This window comes from Urocampus carinirostris, chromosome 18 (assembly GCF_059441175.1).
Source record: "Urocampus carinirostris isolate Australia breed hairy pipefish chromosome 18, RoL_Ucar_1.0, whole genome shotgun sequence".
In the NCBI taxonomy this organism is placed as follows: domain Eukaryota; kingdom Metazoa; phylum Chordata; class Actinopteri; order Syngnathiformes; family Syngnathidae; genus Urocampus; species Urocampus carinirostris.
In genome coordinates, this window is record NC_142366.1 from 10,774,409 (window position 1) to 10,798,199 (window position 23,791).

Genomic DNA, 23,791 nt, shown 5'->3' on the forward strand with positions numbered 1-23,791 from the left:
TCTGATCAACCTTACATTAATTTATTTCATATTTTAACAAACGCGTGGTTTTGTTTTGTTTACTTCTATCTTTGTATCTTTTCTTTATCTTTGACTTTTTATGTTGCTACTAGCGTTTCAAAACTTAAAGCATTAACTTTTAAAACTTTAAAGATGGTTTAATTTTGTGGTTTAAAGGGGAAGCCTGACTACTGCTTTAAGTCTTAAGTTAAAGCTGTCTAAACTCATGGGTCAAAGCTGTTTTGACTCTTTAAATCCACCTTTAACTCTTGAATTAAAACATCTTGAATTAAAGCTGCTTTAACTCTTTGGTCTTAGAGCTTCAACTATAAATGAACGCATCCTGGGTTAAGGCAGTGTTTACTCATTGGTCAAAGCTTCTTTTTTCTGAATAATTAAAGCATTTGGGTTGAATCATTTTTAACTCGTAGGCTAAAGCTGTTTTAACTCTAGCCAATGTTAATAATTAAAGCATCTTGAGTTAACATGGCTTTATTTCTTTGGTCAAAGCAGCTTTAACTCCTGGGTCAAATCTTCTTTCAACTTGAGAATTTTTGTGTAAAAGATGATCCCAGCTCAAAAATGTAAGCATCTCAAGTTAAAAGAAGTTTTAACAGTTGAATATAAGATGCTTTAACTCAAGAATAAAAATATTTTGAGTTGAAGCAGCTTTTACTCTTTAGTCGAAGATTCTTTTAACTGAAGTTAAAGTTGCTTTAACCCTCTGGTAAAAGCTATTTTCAGCTCGAGAAATTAACTGTTTTGAGTCAAAGCCGCTAGAAAACATTAAATTCAGAGTTAAAGCTTTAACTTTTGATAGCACTGAGCCTTAGAGGTAATTGTTATTCACCCCGTTCACTTAGAAGCTTCAAAGTATAAAATAGCATCTCATGTACAAGATGGGATTCATTGTGTGCATTAAGGAGGTCATTTGAATAGGAGGAAATCACGGGACACTTTCTCCGGAGGAAGTGGGCATGATGGGAAGGTCTAGGGAGGGGGTTTTAAAACTCCCCATCTCATTAGTGAGCCTAGTCCAAAAGATGATGTCACTGCTCTAAATTAGCTGAAGTTGGCAAACGTGCTAGTCGAATGTTAGATGTGGGAGATTCCATCTGGCAGAGTGATAGTGGGAGTGTGCTGTTATTTGCTGGCTTGCCTGATAGAAAGCATCTTGCCGGTAATCCAGATCGAGCATCCGCGATTCCTTGAATGATGACTCGTCCATCTGGAGGAAGAGGGCGGGGAAAGCGGAAAAAGGATCACAGAAGGACGAGATCCAAGTCCAGTGTACGAGAAAGCATCTGGAATCGCGCTTGGGCGGGGACGAAAGCGGAGCAGTCGGTCTCCAGGTGTGCGTTGACTTGAGCGATGACTCTAAACTAGAGAGTCCATTCCTAAGTTTAGATTTATGATGAGAAGCTCCCATTCCCTAGTGATGCCCTGAAGGTCTTTGTCCAGTCAACGTCTTTTTTTCTCTTTGCAAAAAGTATTATTGGTGCTCAATTTACCGTCTGAAACTTTGTCTTGTGAGACTGTGCTTCTTTCGTCTGCTTTGTGTCTAGCAATCGAGGTTGGGGGAGATTTTTTTTTTCCTAAATTATTTTTGTAATGTGCCTTCACAGATTTCTGTCAACCAAAGTTTAATTTCCTTTTTTGGGCAGTTCAGTATTTTCAGTCGTAATGCAATGTGCCATTTGTTTTCAAAGCAGGGAATATGATCTTTGATTGTATCATCTTTTAATTGATTTACCACTCTCTAAAAATAATTGGGTATAAAAATAACCCAAGTTTGGGTCAAAAATGGGAAAACCCAATACTTGAGTTTATTTGAAGAAGCAATCCCCACAAAAAAAATGGTGTAATGTTTTTGCTTTTTTTGTAGAATAGTGTTCTGAAAAATAAGTGTTTTTGTTTTAGATAACGTCCCGAACCCCAACCCTGCCCTCCAATTTGGTTTATTTTATACCAGTCCGGGTAACTTCTTTTTAGAAAACCCCAAACAATTGTGCTCCTTTGTTTCACCCAGAAACCGTATCAAATTGAGCTAAGTAATGGATTATTCCCATTTTTTACCTAACTGTTGGGAGGACTTTATTTTAGTTATTACATTTCCACCCCTGCGTTAAAACAATGCATGTTATTTTAATCAGTTTTTAGGAAGTTCACCACCAATTTATTTTTCTTTGCACCCCCTCTTTATGTGTTGTTTGCAAGTGTCCTTACATAGCAACCTTAAGTGAATGCCTACAAGTACAGTTTGGAGAAATATTACAGAGAAATGTACAAATGTGGCGTCATCATGGCACCTCTTTTTTTTTCCTTTTTCTTTTTTTAACCGTGTATGTGCAAGTAAATGTTGGTATTCAAATACAAGAATCACAGAATCTTCCTGCTTCTGCGATTTGAGCAATGGAATCTACATGAGCAGCTTTACAGGAGGAAACCTAGCAAGAAATTTAAAGAGACTTGAGACAAATGCTCTTAAGTGACCTATGGTGAAGTTGGTGCTTTGTGCTGCTTACGTTTTGTTTCCTCATCCCTGTGGATGTGGAACAGTCAAAAGGCAGTGCTGTGAAATATATTGTCATTCTCAATGCTGTTTTTATCGGAGCGGAGGTCATCTTCAGGTGTTCTAACTTAGAAGAGATTATTAGTGTTGCAAAGACGTAATAAACATCAAACAAATCTTGGTGTCTTGTTTAATTTTCTAAAATGGGATGATTTCTTTTTATTTGGTATTTGCCATTACCGAATGTACCGACAGCTCAACATAAAGTCAGTTGAAATGAGATTTAACAACCAGTGTGTTTGTACTTCTACATTTTTTCTATTAAATTGGTTAATATTGTTATGCCTTTGTTTGTAAACATACCATAACTTAAAACAATTCTTTACCAAAGATTCCATTGCAATGGTGCGTTAATATTATAAGAGAGTTCTTACAGGTGCTTGAATTTTAACGTTGGGTTTTCAAGGTTTGAAACATGCTTGAATTTTGGCTGACAGGCTTCTAAATGCTCAATTGTTGCAATAACAAGTCTGCCTAAAAATGACGCTGACACTGCTCTCTTATGGTACTGCTTTGCCATTGCAGTTTTTCTTCCCTCATAATTATTGGAAGCTGGCCTTTGTAAGGCATTGACCTATGAACCCAGCTATAGGCCTTCCTGTGCGTTTGCATATTCTCCCTATGCATGCGTGGATTTTCCCCAGGCGTTCCAGTTTTCTCCCACATTCCTAAAACATGCATGACAGGTTAATTGGCCTCCAAATTGTCCCTAGTTGTGAATGAGTGAGTTGTCTGTCTCTGTGTGCTATGAGACCGGCTGCTAACCAGTTAGGGGTGTCCCCTGCCCACTGCTCGAGGACAGCTACTGAAGATAAGCAGTGCGGATAATGGATGGATGTCCTTTGAAGCGTCATCACCACCTACAGTCGCACCCAATAGGACCGGTGCATGAAACACACTATGAAATGTGTATTGGTGCAAAGATTGCGTTTCAAGTGTGGACATTAGCTGGTAAATTGTTATGGGAAGAACTTCCTGCAACTGAAAATGTAAACTACATATTACTGTCATTTTTACCCAACACCTATATGGGGAGAGCTTACGCTAAAAATTATTTACACACCTATTGTTCAGATCTACAAATATATTCACGATTTAAAAATCACATGTCTTAATAAAAGCACATGCAAGATTAAAAGTCGCATACCTAAATTGCAAATATAAAAGTGGCTCTGCAAAATACATGCTTCACGCCAGATTTCTTTGGGTGGTACTTGAGAGATTGGAACATTGGTTTTGAAAGTCTTTCAGAAGTGCTTGAATTTGGCTATTAAAAGGGTGTACAAACTCTGTAATAAACAAACAACAAAACAATCCAAATTGCAATGAAATATATATTAAAAAAAATACATGCCAGGTGGGGAAATGATAAATTACATGAAAATACAAAATTGTTTACAAATGATTTTTAATCCATAAACTTCAGATGGTCCAAAACCCCTCTCCCCATCACCCCTGTCCTTCAGCAACTCCATTGTCTCCCAATCTACCATAGAATCAATTACAAAATTCTACTCTACACCTACATGGCCATTCATAACCTTGCCCTTCCCTACTTCTCCGACCTTCATCACACTGCCACGGCATCCCGCACCCTCAGATAATCTTCCTCCAACTCCCTATACCCGCTGCCCGCCTCAGCTCCATGTTACATGTCGAAATGTCCTTGGGTAAGACACTGTACCCCTAATACCCCCAATAAGCAGGTTAGCGCCTTACATGGCTGCAAGTCCGCTATAGGGAAATGTGGAGCACATTGTAAAGCGCTTTGGGAAGTCATTGACTTGAAAAGCGCTATATAAATGCAGATCATTTCATTTCATTTTTTCATTTCATTTCAGCCGTTCTGGCCCCCAGCTCGGGAACTCATTGCCACCTGACCTCCGAAATTCTGCAATCCTGTCCACCCTCAAATCCGGACTCAAAACTCACCTCAGACTTGCTTTTTCTTGACCATCTGCCTCACATACCACCCCATTTTAACGATACTGTGTTTTATTTGCTATTTATTACTTGCTTGTTTTACTCTTGCTTTATTGTTGTGTCGTACTATATGTACAGCGACATTGGGTGTCCTGAAAGGTGTTTCGAAGTACAATGTATTACAAATATTATTTTTAATGGTTTTCTGTTGGGTAAAAACTTTATGGACAAAATTTACTTAACATTAAAAGGCAATTTGTTTTTTGTTTTTTCTACCAGTGAGATTGCACTTGTGAATGTCAATTTTGCCTATAATGATAAACTTTTTTTATTGCTTTGATTAATATGCCTCATATAAACCAATCAGAATATCCTTGCAAAACAGTTTGTAACAAATGTCAATGTTATCAGCTATACACTATAATTACAGATTTCATACAGGAAATGTTTGCCCAAAGTGCAGTGCCGCAAATACGTTACAATTTCAGGTACCGCAGGGCAATCAGGAAACATAATTGACAACTTCCGGGTCAATCCCTGTTTTGCAAGCTGATTGGTCGAGTTGTTCACGTTTTGGCCCAGCGCGACATTTAAAACAAAATGGCGACATCAAGACGAGTGTCAGATTGACGTAAGAAAATTACACGAAATACCACCTATTTATAAAATGTTAGTGATTAAAACGACTTGTTGATATTTGAATCCTACCACTATACATACAAGAAAAAATATATACAGCCACATTTGTTCATTTTTTTTCTTAAATTGCCAAAACGCCAGTATTTGGATTCCTTAAGGTCAACTATGCAGTCATTGACCAGTTAATTTGAGCATTTAACCAATTTAAAATAAATAATTTGTGCTTTTCTTGGCTAATCAAGGAAAATTAGCCTAAAGTCTGGTGGTTAGGTTCCCCTAGCTGGCTTTGTATAAAAACATATGAAAGGGGGACCTCTAGCGGACGTTGGGTGTCTTACATTTACTCTTCCAATTTTGACGTGCTTCTAATTTATTCCACTTTTACGGTTTTGGTACTGTTTGACAGCCCCAATGACCACACAAAAACATGCAAGCAGCAAAGTCAAACTAGTTTTCTTAAACAGATTTAATCAGAACGCTAAATGGTATGGTTTAATCAACAAAGTATGACGCCCCAGATGTAAATCATTAGCAAACAAACTTTCCCGATAAAACAAGATAGTGGCTACACTAAAAATAATAATAGGAATTATATTTTATATAGGGGGCAATGAGTCACAAACATTCAGAAAATCCAGGAATAAACATTTTAAAATAAAAAGAGGCAGAGACGAGGATATAAAATATAGAAATTATCATATCCTGTATAGAGGGAGGAATTGGTCACCATAATACTTTAGTAAAATCCAGGACTTAACTTTTCTAGATATAATAGGCTAAAGGGCAGGCTCAAAATCACAAGCAGAGGAACAAGTCACCAAAATATTTCTGAAAAGCTAGGCCCAAATTGTTTTTGATAAACTAGGTTGAGGTAAGCCCCAAAATGATGGACAGTAACGACTATCTTTTAGAGGGGGGGTTGAGTAATCAAAATATTCAGAAAATCCCGTCGGTGTTGGTTATTATAGAGTAATGACGGGGCTTAGGTTAGTTGCACTTTATTTAGATGATGAGATGAAAATTCGTGTTTTTTTCCCCCTACTGTTTAATAGGGCTGCACGATTAACCAAAATCAAATTGATATCGCAATGTTACCTAGTGCGATAGTGCATTTTTAACTAATGTGCCGTAACACACTAGTGTGCCGTGAGAGATCGTCAGAGGTGCCGTGAGAAATGATCTAATGTCTCTTTTTAAAATTTTATAAAACATTTATGAATCATTTTCTGCAAATATTATGTCATTGTCAAGTGTCTGTGCTGTAAAAACTGGGGGTATTATAAATTATATTGTAATTAAACATACTGTTCATTGTTATTTTACAACATTTTTGGTAAGTGGTGTGCCGCAAATCTTTTTAATGTAAAAAACATGCCCTGCCTCAAAAAAGGTTGAAAAACACTGTTAGTGTAACCGCAAACCACTGCAGGATTCAGGCGAGGCAAACTTTGCAAGACGTGCGTGCGTGACTTTGATAGGCTGGTGTGACATGCCAGTCAATCGTGCAGCGCGTGCACAAATGGCCACCAAGTGAAACGCCACAGCTCGTAGCTTTATTGGTTCGGTACAGCATACCTGTCTACCTGTACGTTTTTGCCGTACAAAGTACTTTTATTATGCATTTTAAGACGTGTACGACGTACAAGAAAAACTGTACGGAAAAACGCAAATTTGTCAATGATGGGTACCACCCGGTATACACAGACTATGACAAAACGCCAAATCAATCAAGTCAAACGAGTTTGCCGCGGTAGCCTCTATCTCGGTATAGTTTTTTCCGTTGCAAATGTAGCGAGCGGTTTGATGCTACTGTGCGCATGCGTCTGCCGCCTGGGAATTTCCCATCATGCATCATTCCGAAAAAAATTAAAAAATAAATAAGGTGTATGATTATTTTGTAAGGGAAAATATGACAGTTTGTAAGGGCATGCAGCCATGAAGGTTGACAGGTATGGTACAGTAAAAATAATTCATCAATTAAATCGGACTCCGAGGAAAGTCTGGAAAGCGCAAAGAAAAGCTAATTACCAGCGGATGTTCCCTGGATTTTTATCGCGTCTGAGAATTGACTGACGTGGTGTTGGAAGGGAAAGCTAGCAGCTATGCTACACCTCTTAAGCCACCATTGCCGAACGTGTTAAGTCACAAACGTCAGATCCTAAACCAATAAAGCGGACGTTTTGGAGATAATACTCGTGGAAAACCGCTACATTTGTGACACTTGTATTTTTAATCATCACAATGAAATTGCAGATGTCGCGGGGACCTGACTCTGGTGTGTAGCTTGCCAGCCTCTTAATCGTTCTCTTACACTGAAATGAAAAGCTCTCCAATTTTGCTGTCTTTTTGTATAATGTCAATAAAGATCATTAATTCAACTGCAGTCTCTCTGTCTCTAAGTACATCATCTCAAGTTATGTTAGCATGGCACTGTTTATGTACATCCTGAAAATATAAACCTAGCACAGAAAATTTACTCCTCCTTTCAAATCAAAAATCACAAGGAAATTTCAATTTCGGTTTTAAAAATCGCAATTACGTTTTTTTCCAAAATGGTGCAGCCATACTGTTCAAAATCCCAACTTCTGATTGAGTTTACATTTTTCACATTTGGGGCTCTGACAAACAAGACAAGGTGCAATAATTTACGTTTTTTTTTTTTTTTAAATCGATTGAAGTTTAAGGCTGTATCAGTGCTGAAGAACAGTCAAAATCTTGTCTGTCAGAAGTACAGCAAGTCCGACAGCGCAGCCGGAAGATGGGTCATAAACCACAATCGGAACCACCAATGCGGCTCCATGCTGTTGTATCTTGTGTAAGGATGCTTGGACAAAACTGCATCCTCAACGTCCCCAAGGATGGGAATCAAGTCCCTTTGTCCTCCGCTGCACTGCGAGCGCGTTAGCGCCATGATCTGATCGAAGCGGGTTTTCCCATAATCCTCCCTGATGTCCTGTGAGGCCTCGAACCACAGTTTACTCCCGGCGCCGGCCAAGATGTCTCGGCTCGGGGCGAAGTTCCCAGACTCTATTAGAGACACCTTGACGCCCCAGGACTTCATCTCGTAGCGGAGGCAGTCTGAGAAAGCTTCCACGCCGTGCTTGGAAACGGAAACTGGCGATTGGGCGATATTGCACATTCGACCGTACAAGCCAGACATGTTTACCACACGACCTGGAAGAGAAATAAAACATTTTGGGTCACTAAGAGCCAAAGAAGTTTTTTTTCCAAGACATTTATATTTTTCCCGAAAGGAAGAAGAAGCTAGTAGAGGGTTTTTTTTTTTTGTGATCTTACTTTTTTTTCTTTTTCCATTGAGCTGATTGTGCAGGAACATTTTGTATTTGTTTGACCCACAAGGGAGTCTGTTGCTTGCATCTTCTCGTTATGTTCAGTTAGAAATACTTTGTATTTAAAAATATCCTGCAATGTCTTTTTCATGTTTTGTTCAGTGTACGCTAGTTTGTGTCCCAATATATCATTTTTCCCCCCTTAATCTTATAATTAAGTCACAGGTAGTGTTCTTGGATTATATTCCAGGGTCTCATCTTCATGGCACTCTCATTGTTCTGTCCACTAGCAGGAAAGTCTTTTTTAGGTCACCTTTCATGTTTTGTTCTGTTAGAGCTGGTTGGTGTTGGAAAATTATGCAGCAGGGATTTTACTTTGTCTTATTTTACATTGAATGATTTTACATAGCACTTTCAGTTGCATTTCCGTGTCTAAAAGTGCTATACCAATTTGATTACTTAATATTTTAAGCTGTTGTTCATATATTGTGTTATATCTTTTTTAAATGTAATTATGTAAAATCATTTTAAGCCCAAGCCAGTGGTCTGCAACCTTTTTCATTATTAAATGTTCTTTGTTTACTGTAGTCTTTTGTTTAATAACTTAGAGAATGTCAGAGTTCAGCAGTCTTAAGAGACTTACTCGGGCAAAGAATGTGGCCTGCTTCACCCCCATTGTGATCCGTACCTTTAGCTTGCCTTATGAGCGGCAGGAGCGTTTTAGTAACCCGGATGGTTCCCCACAGGTTGACCTCAGAAACTTCCTTGTAAACGTCCATGGAAGTGAACTCCACTCCTCCGAACGTGGACACTCCGGCGGCATTGACCAACGCCCACAGTCCTGGACCAAAACACGAAAAAATGTAATGCAATCTGATAACTATTACGATTCTGGTTGATTTACCTTGCTGCAAGTCCTCCAGATTTTCCTGGACCAATCTGGCAGCGCCTTTCACCTGCACATCGCTGCAGACATCCAACTGGACCACCTTCATGCGTTCAGAGCGGAGCTCTTCTAGAAGTTTGGCGTTGTGGCCACCTTTATCCTGAAAGGACACTATCCTGCATTTTGTAGCCAAAGCACAGTGTTTCCCATAAATAGGGAGATTCTGGCAGGTCGGCTGGGTTAAATTGGTCCCACGAGAGTCTTATAAACTTGTATTAATAAAAAATACATTTTTTAATGTATAAAAATACAAATTTAATCAATATAACATTTACATTTCTCATTATATTAATTACGGAAAACAATATGGTGTATGTTTGTGCTATGTTTCTCAGTCAGTCAGAAGGAATCTTGGTCAGTCAGCCCCTCCATCGGTTGCTGTGGTGTTTGTCCCGCCCCATCTACTCTGTGATTAGACGGTTGGGTAAAAATCTGACATGGACCAGTATCGCGTTTTCCCCAGGTGGAAATTTTTTCAACACGTGCAGTGGGTTCCACGCAGAAAACCAGCTCAGCGTGTTGTCGCACTGCCAGTGTTTTCAACAGAGTGTAAAAATGCAGCCCTGCCATTGGAAGTTACTAGGAAAAAATCACTCAGAGCAGTCACAAAATCAGACTTACTGATATTTGATACTGTAATTACCAAATCACCAATATTACATTTAATTAAATTTAAAACTCCTATCGGTGATTTGGTCGTTTATTCGCCAATGTGATACCTTAAAATAGTACAGCATCTGTATCTGAACAACACTAGTTATTTCCTGTGTATTTAGATTTTGAGCAGATTTTTTTTGCATTGACCCCTTAACGTTCTTGTAAAATATGCCTAAAATTCCAATCTAAGACGCACCCAAAGTAAATTGAATGCTGTTCCTGAACCATTTGGAAAATATGGATGCTTTTGGTCTCTTTTGAAAGGTAAGACTGAAGTTTTGTCCCAAATTGAAATAATCGATGCAAGTGCTACTTACATTAAGTAATCTGAGTTAGACCACACAGAAATAGTTTTTTTTTCTCGCCCCTTTTTGTTGTTTTTTTGCAATTAAATGCCCTAAGAAGAGTGTAGCATGGGCATCTTAGCTGGAAAACAGGTGAGACAATAGCTTGAAGCCTTACCTGGTACCTTGTCAAATTTGATCACAATCTGAAAAACTAAACATTGTATTTTACTCATTTTTCCAAAGGGTAGGTCTAGGCATTTCTAAAAGTGGTTATTAGGAGACAACCAGTTTAGAAGAATAAAATCTTTGCAGATGTGTAGTTTACTTTACATTTTTTAGATATTGTGAAAGTTTTAAACATTTGAATTCTCTTTCCTGAAGTAAATTAATAATTAAGCACACTGAATTAGTGGCCTTGAGCAAACGTATTCCAGGGTCTAGTTTGCATACAATAAGGACATGTTCATATTGATTTATTTAGGATTTCATTGGCTTACCAATGTGTCAATCATCTTTTAAATAGGTCACTATATTCAGAGGTAAAGAAGGTGGGATTTTTGGCAATGCAGGTCCCATATAGGCTAACGTGTGAACTGTAAAAGCCTGCAATTTGCCGAAGATAAAAGTCGCAAGTTGGGTTTCCAACAGCCTAGAGAAAATCGTTTTATTAGTCTGTTTATTTTTAAATGGGAATTATGCCCCTAAACAGAAGGTTAGAAACAAGAATTTTAGTTGATAAATAGATGCTTTTTAGCAGTTTTTTTATATATCTGTCAGAATTCATATAGAAAACATGCAAAAATTATTCACACAAAAAGAAGGAAGCTAAAACTTGAGGGGGATGTAGTTACTTTAAAATCCAACCGGCGAGAACTACCAGGAAAAGTATGTGTGTGTCTGTATGTAGAGTTATCCTGTAATTTGTTCCAAAGTTTGAGCTTAGACAATGGCCACATATTCACGTGTTCAAATCCAGATACAAAAAGAAACAATATTGGCAATGTACAAAGAGGAAGAAAATGACGTCTGAATGATTTAGCAAAAGGTAGATTTACGAAAATCAACATTGTTATTGTTACTATTATTATTATATTATTATTATTATTGTAACTGTCATTATTGGTGACTGAATGATATCGAGTGATTTTCTAGCATTATAGAGATGATATATAGGCAACACTAAATTAATCTGGTAGTATAAAAACAGTGATGGAAGAAGTGATGAGGATGATAATGAAGAGACTGTGTGTCCACAGGGCCAATGTAAATATGTATATTCAAGATTTGTTTGTTGTAGGAAAATACACATAAGAGCTAACTGTGAGACCTAATTATTAATGAAGTCAAAGGGGTAGGATTTAATAAGCAAATGCTTCTTCCTACTACCGTTTGAACATGTACGGTAACATTGTTTGTGTTTTCTTTTTTTTCCCCCTGATTTTTAAAATTTGAAAAATGCATTTTCCCTAATCTTCAGTTGGGCGCTACTCACCTTAAACTGGCATCCTGCAAATACAGTGAAGCCCAGCTTGTGCAAATGCTTAGCAAGAGCCACACCAAAGTTGCTGTCACAACCTGTAATAAACACTGCTTTGCCTGACACCTGCAAACACACATACAAAAAATAATTTTTGGTGCCGCTTCTCAAATTGTATTCCCAGGGATCACGAGGAACACTAGGGGGCTGTGGGCCATCATTTGAATGCAGTGGCACCTCTGCTTTTAAACCACCTCTGACCCACTCGCTCCTTGAGCAACTTTTTCGAAAAAAAGGGCTTCGCTTTCAATCCAATCAAAGCTGGTTTAAAAAGTCTAAGCAGAGAACTATTACCCGGAACAAAAGAATTGTTGTTCCACTTTGTTGGTGTACGGAAAAATTAAGAGGACTCATACACAAGACGATAGTGAGGAATGAGAGAGTTGTTAATAAAACGCTTAAAGTAATCAAAAGATTTCTTGTGATCATTCTGGAGTATGTCAGGGATCAGAATAAAACAAATATGTGACTGTAGGGTTTGTTCTTCAACAAATGTTTCATTGCGATGGAAGAAAATACCAGTAAATGTGTTACATGACGAAGGAGGAAACAGGTGACATCACAAATCACTCCAACTATATATAAATTGTGCAAAAAAAGTGTTGAAATTACGGTAGTAAATTTTTAAATTAAATATCAGTGCCATTTATGTCTACATGTTTAGGACCAAATTTACTAGTAATATAATATTGAAATATGTCACGGGCTATATTGTCATGAACCAGAACAGGATCGGGACCCAAATGCGTGACGTTTCTCACACAAGCCTTTTATTTTATGGGAAATGGGGAGTCATGCGAGTCTGGTGTGGAATGATAGGAAGCCAGAGGCCGACGAGATCGATACCAATTGCCCGAGCAGGTATCGGACGGATGGGGTTGATACCGGACAGGACGGGACAGACAGGTTTGATATCAAAACAGGATATCGAAAATTAAAAGGACAAACTAGACGGGAACGAAACTGGAAATAAATATTAAACAGGACAAAATAAACGGGAACAATCCCGGACAGGAAATATCAACAGGAAACAGGTCAGAGTCAAAACCCACGTCTTGTGGGGAAAAGGTTCGTTGACGGACTGACGAAAGAAGAGCGAGAGCACTGAGATTAAATAGACGGAAAGCCAATCTGTCAACGAGCCGCAGCTGGCGCCACGCGGGTGGGCCGATTGGGCGACATGGCAACCGTGACGTATAGCTATGGTTACATAATTTTTTTTCATTTACAACTTGAATATTTCAGTCATTAATAACTTTATTTATTCATAGTTGTATAAGTTCATTTATTCAGTCTTGATTATATAACATTCTCGTTATTTTGATGACTTTTAGTTTGTAGGCTAAGGTTACTTTAAACATTATTGTATCAGACTTTATAGAACTGGTTTAGAAAAAGGGTCCTTGTGCACTGAAACATTTCCATTATTGCTAAACCTTCTATTTATTTTCCTCTGAATTGGTCTTACAAATGTGATTTGTCAGCAGTCATTCATTTGGACCCAGAAAATTTTGTGAATACCATTTGAGTAAATGCTCATCATCCCAGCCATAATTTTGATGGAATAACTTTTCCATACGTGGAATCAAACGAACATGCAGATGAAAAATATCATTTGTAACAGATATACGTTTCATTGAGAGAAAAAAGCAGACTTTTCATATGTACCAGAACAGATGAGCAAGTGTACAATTATTTATTATGGGGAAAAAATATTCAGACAACGACCAGCAACCTGTGAGAGTTTAAGTTCAAAAGCCGTGGGACCACTGTATAAAATTATTTAGTATTTGCCATGCTTTCTGACAAAAATCTATGTTCTACTTTAAAAAAATTGTTAAAAAACGGACCTCAAGCAACATGATATTACTCGTGATGCGTTCGCGGACCGACTACTTTACCTTCACCGTTCCTCGGGGGATGCGAGGTGTCGCGAAGAACATGACGAAGAGCAAATAGAAGCCCACCACGAACTCACTTGCGCTCGCCTCGGAAGCTCCAAGAAGACCCGTGGCGGCGTTTAGCAGGGCCGGCAAGCCGAAGCCCAACGAAACGGTCACAAACGCTGAGAAACACACGAGAAGGCAAACTCGGAGCGCGGGCAGGGGCGCCATCTTAAACCGAATGTTGTATTACCGTTCGGTGACAGGATTTTTGGAACCACAACAGGCCATAAAATAAAATCTTGTTTTTAGTATAAATATTAAATGGAATTTTATTGTAATAAGCCGTAGCTTTTAATGTGATTATTCAGACAATGAGATAAATTGAAATTCGAGAAAATAGTAGCGACGAAACCGGAACTACGCAAGAGGTTACGTCCGTTGGTGTTGCGTTACTAGTACTCTTTGAGATATATATTATTTTACATTTAAAAATAAATATAAAAATACTTCATATCAAGGACAGACCATAAAAGTACACATTTATCTTACCTCAAACACAATCTGGGGTTCAAAATAACTCAGTTTGATAAATACCGACATACCTGTCAACCTGTGCCAAATGCCCCCCTTATTAAGCGATATTAAACCTTACAAAAACAACGCAGCACCCGTGTACTCACAGCAATACGACTATTTAGAATAAAAACAAATACAAGCTTATTTTATTTATCAAATAAACCACACAAAAGATTCTTTTAGCAGCTTTTTAATTCATTTGCAGTGGATTTAGTGGCACTTATTATAGAATAAACTTTGCTAGTAGTGTAGCCTACCAGTGGTTAGCATATTTGTTGGCCTGGGGAAGATGGGCGCCACAAGGCTGTACTTGCCCAAGGCACACCACAGAGAATGGTTCTTGTACGATCCTCAAGGTTAAGGGATCCAATAAACCAACCGTGAAAATATTAGCAATCTACGATGACGTTGACTTCTACCTTTGACTAAAACACCGGGATTAGAGCCGAAATAGGCAAGACGCGATTGGTTTTACAAGAACAAAAAAATGGAGTTTAAGAAATAAAAAGACAATTTGACACGACTAAAATATGTGTAGAATACAGATACAACGTATACTTCGACAGGTGTGTATTGCTTCAAAAAAATATTATGAACACCAAATACAAAATATGAAAATAACACTTGTTTTACCTCAAAAACAATGCAGGGTTACAAATACCCCACAGGAGACAATTAGTAGGACATACAAACACTAGAGGGCAGCACGGCTGCGCAGTGTTTAGCGCGTGTGCAGGCACAGTTCTAAGGTCTTGGGAACCTCCTGTGTGGGTTCAAATCCAGCTACCGGACTTCCTGTGGGGAGTTTGTATGTTCTCCCTGTGCTTGCGTGGGTTTCCTCCGGGCACTCCGGTTTCCTCCCACATTCCAAAAACATGCATTTCAGGTAGATTGGCCGGTCCAAATTGTCCCTAGGTGTGAATGAGCGAGCGAGTTGTCTGTCCCTGTGTGCCCTGCGATTGGCTGGTAACAAGTTCAGGGTGTCCCCTGCCCACTGCCCGAAGATTGCTCCACCACCCTCGCGACCCTACTGAGGATAAGCGGTGCAGCTAATGAGATGAGACAAACACTGGGCTACCGTTTTAGGCGTCAGACTACCTCTTTCTCTATAGTTTAAATTTAAACAACAACAAATCTTGACTCGACGCTAGTATTTTAGTCTACGGCTGCTTTATTTTGAAGCAAGATTAAGTCTTTGTGCGTGAATAAGCCGCGCCAAAGATCGTTTTGATTTGCGTTTTGGTAAAAGTGTGCTTCTTCCGGTTTCAAACACGGACATTTCAGGGTCTCCCCCCCCATCAATATTCTGCATATGGACTGTGTTTCATGCGTAAAAACAGAGGGTGTGATATTTTTTTAATGTCAAAAGGTCGACATAAACGGTGCAGTATATGCTGCTGACACATGAATTCAAAAGTCATCATCACTCCACTCCGGCAGGTGACGCCCTTTGCCTCTCTTGGAAATGCCCTGAGCTCTTGCCCCAGGACCCCCCATATAGCTATGCGACCCAAGATACTCATCCTCCTCTTCTTCATCTCTTTCGCTGTCTTCTGACTGAAAGTAGAATTACACGCACGTTGTTAACCTCTGCAAGCATACACCATTTATTTTCAAATAAACATGAAACTGATGTTAAACCCATATGTGGTGTTAGGATCTACAGGGACATGTTTTAAGGCTATAAAATTTCACAAATGTGTCTCAGGGTCAATCAAATTAGATTACAATGGGAATATATGGTTATGACTGCATGTTTGTTAGGGGGTTACGTTAAGTATATTAAGCAATACTTCTTTCTTATGGGGGGTGAGGACTGAGTTAGACCCTAGAAAGATGACCCGTTAACAATGGCTAGTGGTGCCAAATTCTAACACAACACAAGGGTTAAATGTATTTAGTTGTACCTCCTCACTGTCACCACCGAGCATGTTCCCCATTCCTGTTCCTGAAGAAAACAAAACTGCAGTTTTATTCTATGACAAAAGTAAAACCACCTGGAGCGGTTTATTACCTCCCACAATGTCTTTCAAAGGGAGTCCCGGATTAAAAGTCCCACAGTCCTCGGTGTCTCCGTCCGGGTCTTTGTCCTCCTCATCGTCATCTTGAAATACATTTAGGAACCTCTTAGGTTACCATGACAACTAAGTAAACCTAAGCCTGTTTTGTTTCAGTTTATTCTCACTTGAGCTATCAGAGTCTCCAGATTTGTTCCTCTGTTTTGCTTTTTCTTCCTACAGGCAAAGGAAAACACAATATGCAGTAAATGTTATATATTTTTTGGTTTCATATATTTGCAAAAATCTCCCCAACATTTTTGAGGTGATGAGTTTAGTTAAGGAAAAAAAAGAATTGAAAACATTTATGAATAATACTTTAAAGATCTGGCATACAATTTCTCAGAGGGCATCAATTGGGGGGAATGGCTGGAGAGCATCCACCTGTATGCACAATACTGTATTTCCAAACACAAACCTCAAGCTCTTTTTTAATATGTTGTTCTCGCTTGATCTCAAGGTAGTAAAAGTTGATAAAGTTTTCCACTTGCACGTTGTATTGCTCCTTCAACTTCTTCTCAATTTTCTCGTACTCATCCATAAATAACGGCCTGGGTGGAATGGAAAAAAAAATTGTAAATGGTACGCCCCTGAGATATGACATTAAGGTGGGGATAGCAAAATGAGTAGAGAAAATGCAGTAGAGAGGGAAAAAACATCTTATTCCACACCATAAAGTCCAAATGTCATAAAACAGAGTCGCTGATTCCCGGGGTTCTACTGTTTTTTACCTGACATTTTGCAGCGTCTGTAGCCTCCTCTGATTCATCTCCAACTGCCATTGTTTCTTTTCTTTCTTCACTTTCAAACTGGCCAAATCAGAAGTAACGTTCTTCATCATGGATTTGGTCTTTTCTGCGCTTTCCTTCAAAAAAAGTTAGTGATATTTATGATATAGAGCAGGGTTCTTTAACTTTTTTGAAGCTGAGAGCAATTTTACTTTTACTGATCAGTGCAAAAGGCTACCAGTGTAATATGTATTTGTAAAATAACAAGTTATTATTATGTTATTACTAAATTACTATCTTGTTGCCAGGTTGTAATGATTAAAAATAGGCTCAGTCAACTATTAAAACATCTGTCTTGTACAAGGGCCCTGAGTTTTTTTAAATATATAAAAGAAGGATTATATAAAAAGTAATTTTGGAAGATCATACCAATAGTTTCTGAGGCCAGTTAGAAATAAAATTCCCTAGAAAAACACAATCACCTATCACTGGTGAGCTATTTTTAGAACCTGTCTGCGTCATTTCAGCTGTTCTGCATATTATACATTCCGTAATCCCCCTTTAATTGTCGTTAATGGGACTCCCCAATATTTGAAAATCCTCAAAGAAGTCTGCCCCCATTTTTAACATAAGCTTTGCCGGCTCATGCTAACAGGAATGGTCGACTGGGGATAGTGTAGCACAGCCACACGGGTGTTGTTCATTTTAGGGAGAAAGAAGGGGAAAAAGATTCACCATGCATGAAACATATTTGCTCTCTCGGTCTCCGCTCTCAGTAATAGTCATCTGGGGATAATGGATCTCAGCCCAAACGGAGTTCATTTCAGGCTGGCAGCAACGGAATGTTAGGCAGTTTAAACTGAAAAAGCCAGAACCTATTTCTCAGCAAACTTTGACCAGGGATGGTAAATCACGGCTGCAGGAGTGCTATTCATTTTAGGTGGAAAGAACATAAAAAATGAGCTGCATGAACCCATCTTTCTCTTGCTTTATGCTCAAAGCAATACTTAACTGATGATAATGGATGTCTATCATAACAGAGCAGCTAATTTTAGGTGGTTATCAGCGGTCTGAATGCATTCCACCACCCCTTTCTCTCAGCAATAGCCGAGCAGGCATAATGTATCGCAGCCGAATGGCTGCTGTTCATATTTATAAAATTAGAGCCGCCACGGATTAAAAAAAATTCCCTTTCATTCACGCTCTTAGCAATAGTCATCTACACATAATCTCAACTAGAACAGTATAGTAAATTATAGGCTGACCAGAATATAATTTTTCCCCTACCTCTACCAGCCTCAGCTCTAAGCAATAGTCAACCAATGTTAATGTATTGCGGCTGAATGGGTGCTGTTCCGTAGGACAGAAAGAACAAAAAAATAGAGAGGCCATGCATGAAACAAATTTGCTCCCTCTGCACCCGCTTTCAGCAATAGCTGATTCGGGATAATGGATCGCGCCAAGAAATAGTTCAGTTCATTTAAAGACAAGGCAAAAAGACACGTTTTTGAGGCTTGAACTGCAAAAAAGTCGATCTGCTGGCCCCTTCTCTCAGCAATTGCGCTTGCCGACAAGGTGAGCCACCTCATCCAACAACTGCACAATATTGGTTTGACTACTCATTGCTAATGGTGTTGAATAGTATAGCTTTTGTTGTTGTTGTCTACTGTTTACCGGCCTCGTCCACTGTTTAGTACAGTTTTATACTGTCCGTCATGGCGTTGTCACGTGGTTAGGTCACGTGTCTGCAAAGGGTCAATAGTCTCCTAGAGATATCGGATCGCACCTAAATAAGTGCAGTTAATTTTAGGCAGGCCACATTGACATGCTTCAGTGACTTGACCATAAAAAACATGTTTTGTCAGCCTCTGCTCTCAACAATAGTCAACCATGGATAATGGCTCGTGGTCAAAAAAAGTGCAGTTCCCTTTTGGGTGGACAGAACAGCTGACAAAACCCACCAGGCATGACAAAAACGCACTATATCGACTAGCCCCGCTCACAATAATCAGGGATAATAGATTGCAGGATATTTTCAAACTCGCAATGTACTGAGGCTCCAAAGTATGAAACACAATATAGCGAGGAATCACAGAATTATAGTAGATTTATACTCAGTGCCGGTCTTGTTAAATTGATACATTTGACGTCTATAACAGTCATTGTCATTAAATGGATACAAACCAAGGCTTCCTTGATGGCTTTTTTTAAAGCTTTTTCTGTCGCTGCGATCTCCACAGGCCTGGAAATTGCCGCCGTTCTGAGTTTCTTAGGGAAAAGTCAAATCAAATTTTACAGATAAACTCCAAATTGTATTGGTTAATATTTTTTTTCACCCTTAGCTCCTCCTCCTTTCCTAATAAATCATACAGAGAGGCTCCCTTGGACGTGGCCTCTGACGCCAACTGCCGGGCTTCTTTCAGATCGGAAAGCTGTGAGAAAAAAAATGAACGGCCGTTAGGGACGTTTTAAAAATTCACAGCAAAAGATGAAATGTTCTCACTGGAACGCTTAAATCCAACATTTTGTTTTCACAATCGGTGCTGTCCTCCAGAGCCATCAACTTGATCTTCATTGCATTGTACAGCACCGACGTGATCTTCAGCATTTCTCTCACAGCGTAACCATCTGCCTGGTAGAGCCGCTTGGTGTTCAGTTTAATCTGAGCCTTCAGTGCCTGTGAAGAGGCCAAGAGATGCTTATTGTTTTGGAAGAAAACCGTTTTTTTAAAAAGTTGTTACCATGAACTCAGCTATGGTCTTGATGAGATACACTCGGTCACACTCTGTGTTTGTGTCCATGGAAATTTCAGCCTGGGGGTCGTAACTAAATTGGAAAAAAAAACAAATTAGAGTTTTAAAGTAGGGATTGGAATTGCAGGTAGGGATTCAAACTAGGGTTTTGAACTGCAGGTAGGGATTCGAACTGGGTTTTTAAACTAAGATATGGGTTCACATTAAAGTTTTAAAGTAGAGTTTTCGTCTAAATACTATCCTATTAAACTGTAGCTCGGGTTTCTACCACTTTACAGTTTCAAACAAGGGTTTCAAACTGGGATTTAAATGACAACTAGGGTTTTAAACCAAGCTAAGGGCTAAATGTTGTAAAGTAGGGGTTTGGTTTAAATACTATGGTACCAAAAAGTAGTTATGGTTTTAAACTAGGGTTCAAAGTGCAGCTAGGGTTTCCAACCAGGGTTTGTAAACGGCAGCTAGGGTTTCAAGTTAAGGTTTTTAATTAAGCTATGGGCTCACATAAAGGTTTTTAAGTAGGGATTTAGTCTAAAACTAGGGTTTTAAACTGAAAGTAAGGTTTAAACTAGCCGAAGGGTTCAAATTAGTGTTTGGAAATAGGATTATGGTCTCACAAAAGAGTTTTGGTTTGCATTTAGGGATTACACCTAATTTGAAACTGCAGCTTGGGTTTTAAATTCTGTTTCTAAACTGCATCTATTGTTTCAAACTGGGTTTTTAAAGGCAAGCTAGGGTTTCAAACTAGGATTTTAAACCAAACTCAACATTCAAATTTGAGTTTTATGTTGGTCTCACACCAGGGTTCTAAACTGCAGCTAGGATGTCGAAGTAGGGTGTAAAACTAAAGCTAGGGTTTCAAATTACCGATTTAAACCGCTAGGGTTCCGAACTAGGGTTATAAACTGCCATGAGGGTTTCAAACTAGGGTTTTAAACTGAACTAGGGTTTCAAAGAAACGTTTGATACGACAGTTAGTGTTACAAACTAGGGTTTAAAACTAAGTTCAGAGTTCAAATTAAGGTTTTGATGTACAGATTTGGTTGAAAGCTAGTGTATTTATCAGCAGGTAGGTTTCAAACTTGGGAATTAAACTGCAAGTATGGTTTTTATCAAAAATTTTAGGGTTCAAATTAGGATTTTAAAGTCAGGGTTTTTGTCTAAAGATAGTTAAACTACAGATAGTTTCAAAATAAGGTCTTAAACCAAGCATAGAACTCAAATAAATTTTAAAGTATAGGGTTTGGTAAAGCTAGGGTTTCAAACGAGCCGTGAGGTTTCAAAATATGCTTTTACACGAAGACTAGGGTTTAAATTAGGGGTTTATAGTAGAATTTGGTTTCAAATTAAGATTTTAAAATGTAGCTAAGCTTTCAAACTAGGGTAGTAAACTACAGTAAGGGTCTCAAACGAGGCTTTAAACGAGGTTTAGAGTCTAAGAGTATTTTTTTTTAAACTAAGTCTAGTCTTCAAATTAGCGTTTTAAAGTAGGCAAGTGGTCTCAAACTAAAATTTAAATTTGAAAAAGGTTGTAACTCGGCTTTGAAACGAGATAAAGTAACGTAGCACATTGAAAATATTCAAATCTAATTTAGATAATAAGTAAAATATGAACCATAAGAATTTGAATAAGCAACTTTATCTAAAATTGAGTCTCCCCCTATATTTAAAATAATATTTTGCAAATACAGTGCAGATTTTTCTCTAATAAAATCAGAGTATGAGATGGATTACACAGTTGAAAAAAAACGATTAAGAATAAATAACAGGAATGTTTTCTAACCTACCATTTAGCAAGCCATATTAAGATCTCTGCAACAAGCTTGAAGTTAGGCGATCTGAAGTTTTCCATCGAAATCAAACGAGGAAAGCCCAACGATCTCATCATTTCTGTGAAATCTGTCGAGAAAATAATTTCAGTGGGGATAACAAAAACACTTTATATTGTTTGCTGAATATTTTGATCAGTACTTTGCAAGTCTCTGAAAGACATCGTGAGGGACAGCAAATACAATCTTGTGCAAATTTAGAGAACAGCTCAGTATGCTAAATGACAACAAAAGACGTGTTTTGCTTTGTCTTTATGATCGTTTTATTTTTTTGTTTTTCACTTTCTCGCATATGAACATATGTTTATTATGTTGCGTGCCGATTGTGATGATTTAAATACGTTTTGGTTTCGTCCCAACAGATTCGTCGCGTCATGCAAAGCGAAATTAACTTCAAGATTAAAATGTTGCTATTTTTTTTTCGAAAATAGATTTCTATTGTTAGAAAAATGCACTTATTTCTTCGGTTGAAAGTCCCAATCCTGCCGTTATACAGTAAACGCAACTCTGTAACGACAAATCCCAAACCTTTGTTTACGTTGTGATTGGTACCGACAGATTCGTCACGCCCACGATGCGTAGCGCGTTCCTGTGTATTATATTTTGATCTCCTTTTAATTTTACAATAACAATTTTTCTTATTAAATAATATTTTCTCGAAGTATTATAGTATAAAAAACATTGCACTTTTTTAGAGCAACGTGTTATTTACATTTCATTGAAGGTTCAAATACTAAACAAAATTAAACATCACTTTTCTTCTAATATTGTGAGGTAAAATAAAATGCTTGATAATATTTTTGAATAGTAAAATATTGATTTATCCTAAATACGGTTAACATCTAAAAGTAAAAATGCACACATAATAATCAAATGATAAATAAATAAATAAATAATAAGTGTTTATTGAAGGTATGGTTGAATACATTAATCAAAACATGACACAAAAAAACTAATGCTGAGAGTGAGCATGGCCAAATATGGTCACCTTACGCCCCCTCCCCTAAGAAAATTTGACAAATCTATTTCTGCCAACCTTTGCTTAAAGGTCCACAACATTTTCTACATGCAAATTATGGCACGGGGGCTATTTGTGGCCTGCTGATCATTTTGTATTCTGTAATTTCTGTGTGGATACATATGTTGGTCTGGAGAGGGATGGGTGCCGCCAGACTGTAGTTGCCCAAGACACCACAAGAAATGGTGCCCTTATTATCCTAGGGGTTAAGTGATCAAGTCAAGTCGAGTCATTTGTATTTGTATAGCCCTTAATCACAAAGAGTCTCAAAGGGCTGCACAGTTTATTGCAACCAACTAACCTCTGGTTTATTTTTTTTCTTTTCAATAATGTTGCAACAAACATATAAGAAAAAAAGAAAAAAAAATATTTGAAAAAAGAGCGATGTCAGTAGCCTTTAGCATGCACAAAAAAATATTTTTCTTAACTAGTTTTTTTACACTATATTCTTTTTCGTAACACTCAGAAAATGCAAATTAAGTATTTGAAATTGTATTTTCATTTAATGTATAATTTTTTTAATTATCTTTCTACAAAGTAATGTTGCAAATTTTGTGCTTTTGGTGAGCTTGGTAACTTACTTTAAAAAGCCTAATGGTTCCTATTTAACACCGATCTGTCCTTTCAAACACAAGTTAAGAATATTACTAGAACAGGTTTTTTCCATCTTCGCAACATTGCTAAAATTCGCCCTATGGTGTCTCAGTCGGATCCGGAGATTATAATTCATGCGTTTGTTACCTCCGGTCTCGATTACTGTAATGCACTTCTCTCCGGTCTCCCGAAGTCCAAAATCAAGAGCCTTCATCTGGTACAAAATGCTGCAGCGATGCTTTTAACTAAGACAAAAAAGTTTGATCACATTACCCTGATTTTAGCTAACCTGCATTGGCTCCCTGCTTAAGATGTGATTTTAAGGTTCTGTCGGTATTATACAAAATCGTGCATGGACTTGCCCTTTCATATCTTTCAGATTTAGTTTACCCCTATGTTCCGGTCTGGAGCCTTCGCTCTGAAAATGCTGGTCTACTAGTGATCCCAAGAGCCAAGAAGAGATCCACAGGTTCGAGAGCGTTCTCCGTTCCAGCCCCGGTTG

The 23,791-nt window shown here is 38.1% G+C and overlaps 2 protein-coding genes across 2 annotated transcripts; both read right to left on the reverse strand.

Moving 5' to 3' along the window:
• Positions 1-5,582: 5,582 nt before the first annotated feature.
• bdh1 (3-hydroxybutyrate dehydrogenase 1) lies at positions 5,583-14,170 on the reverse strand. Its single transcript, XM_088322170.1, has 5 exons — positions 13,753-14,170; positions 11,807-11,917; positions 9,329-9,470; positions 9,113-9,265; positions 5,583-8,308 (listed from the first exon to the last, which is right to left on the reverse strand). The coding sequence occupies exons 1-5, from the start codon at positions 13,963-13,965 to the stop codon at positions 7,857-7,859; spliced, it is 1,071 nt and encodes a 356-aa protein (XP_088178296.1). The 5' UTR covers positions 13,966-14,170; the 3' UTR covers positions 5,583-7,856.
• A 1,296-nt stretch (positions 14,171-15,466) lies between these two features.
• On the reverse strand, positions 15,467-22,065 carry LOC148348349 (intraflagellar transport protein 38-like). The gene is made up of 12 exons (XM_088322169.1): positions 21,820-22,065; positions 21,636-21,747; positions 19,840-19,924; positions 19,602-19,775; positions 19,435-19,530; positions 19,283-19,366; positions 17,102-17,235; positions 16,789-16,921; positions 16,499-16,547; positions 16,328-16,417; positions 16,221-16,261; positions 15,467-15,870 (listed from the first exon to the last, which is right to left on the reverse strand). The coding sequence occupies exons 1-12, from the start codon at positions 21,839-21,841 to the stop codon at positions 15,724-15,726; spliced, it is 1,167 nt and encodes a 388-aa protein (XP_088178295.1). The 5' UTR covers positions 21,842-22,065; the 3' UTR covers positions 15,467-15,723.
• Positions 22,066-23,791: the final 1,726 nt, after the last annotated feature.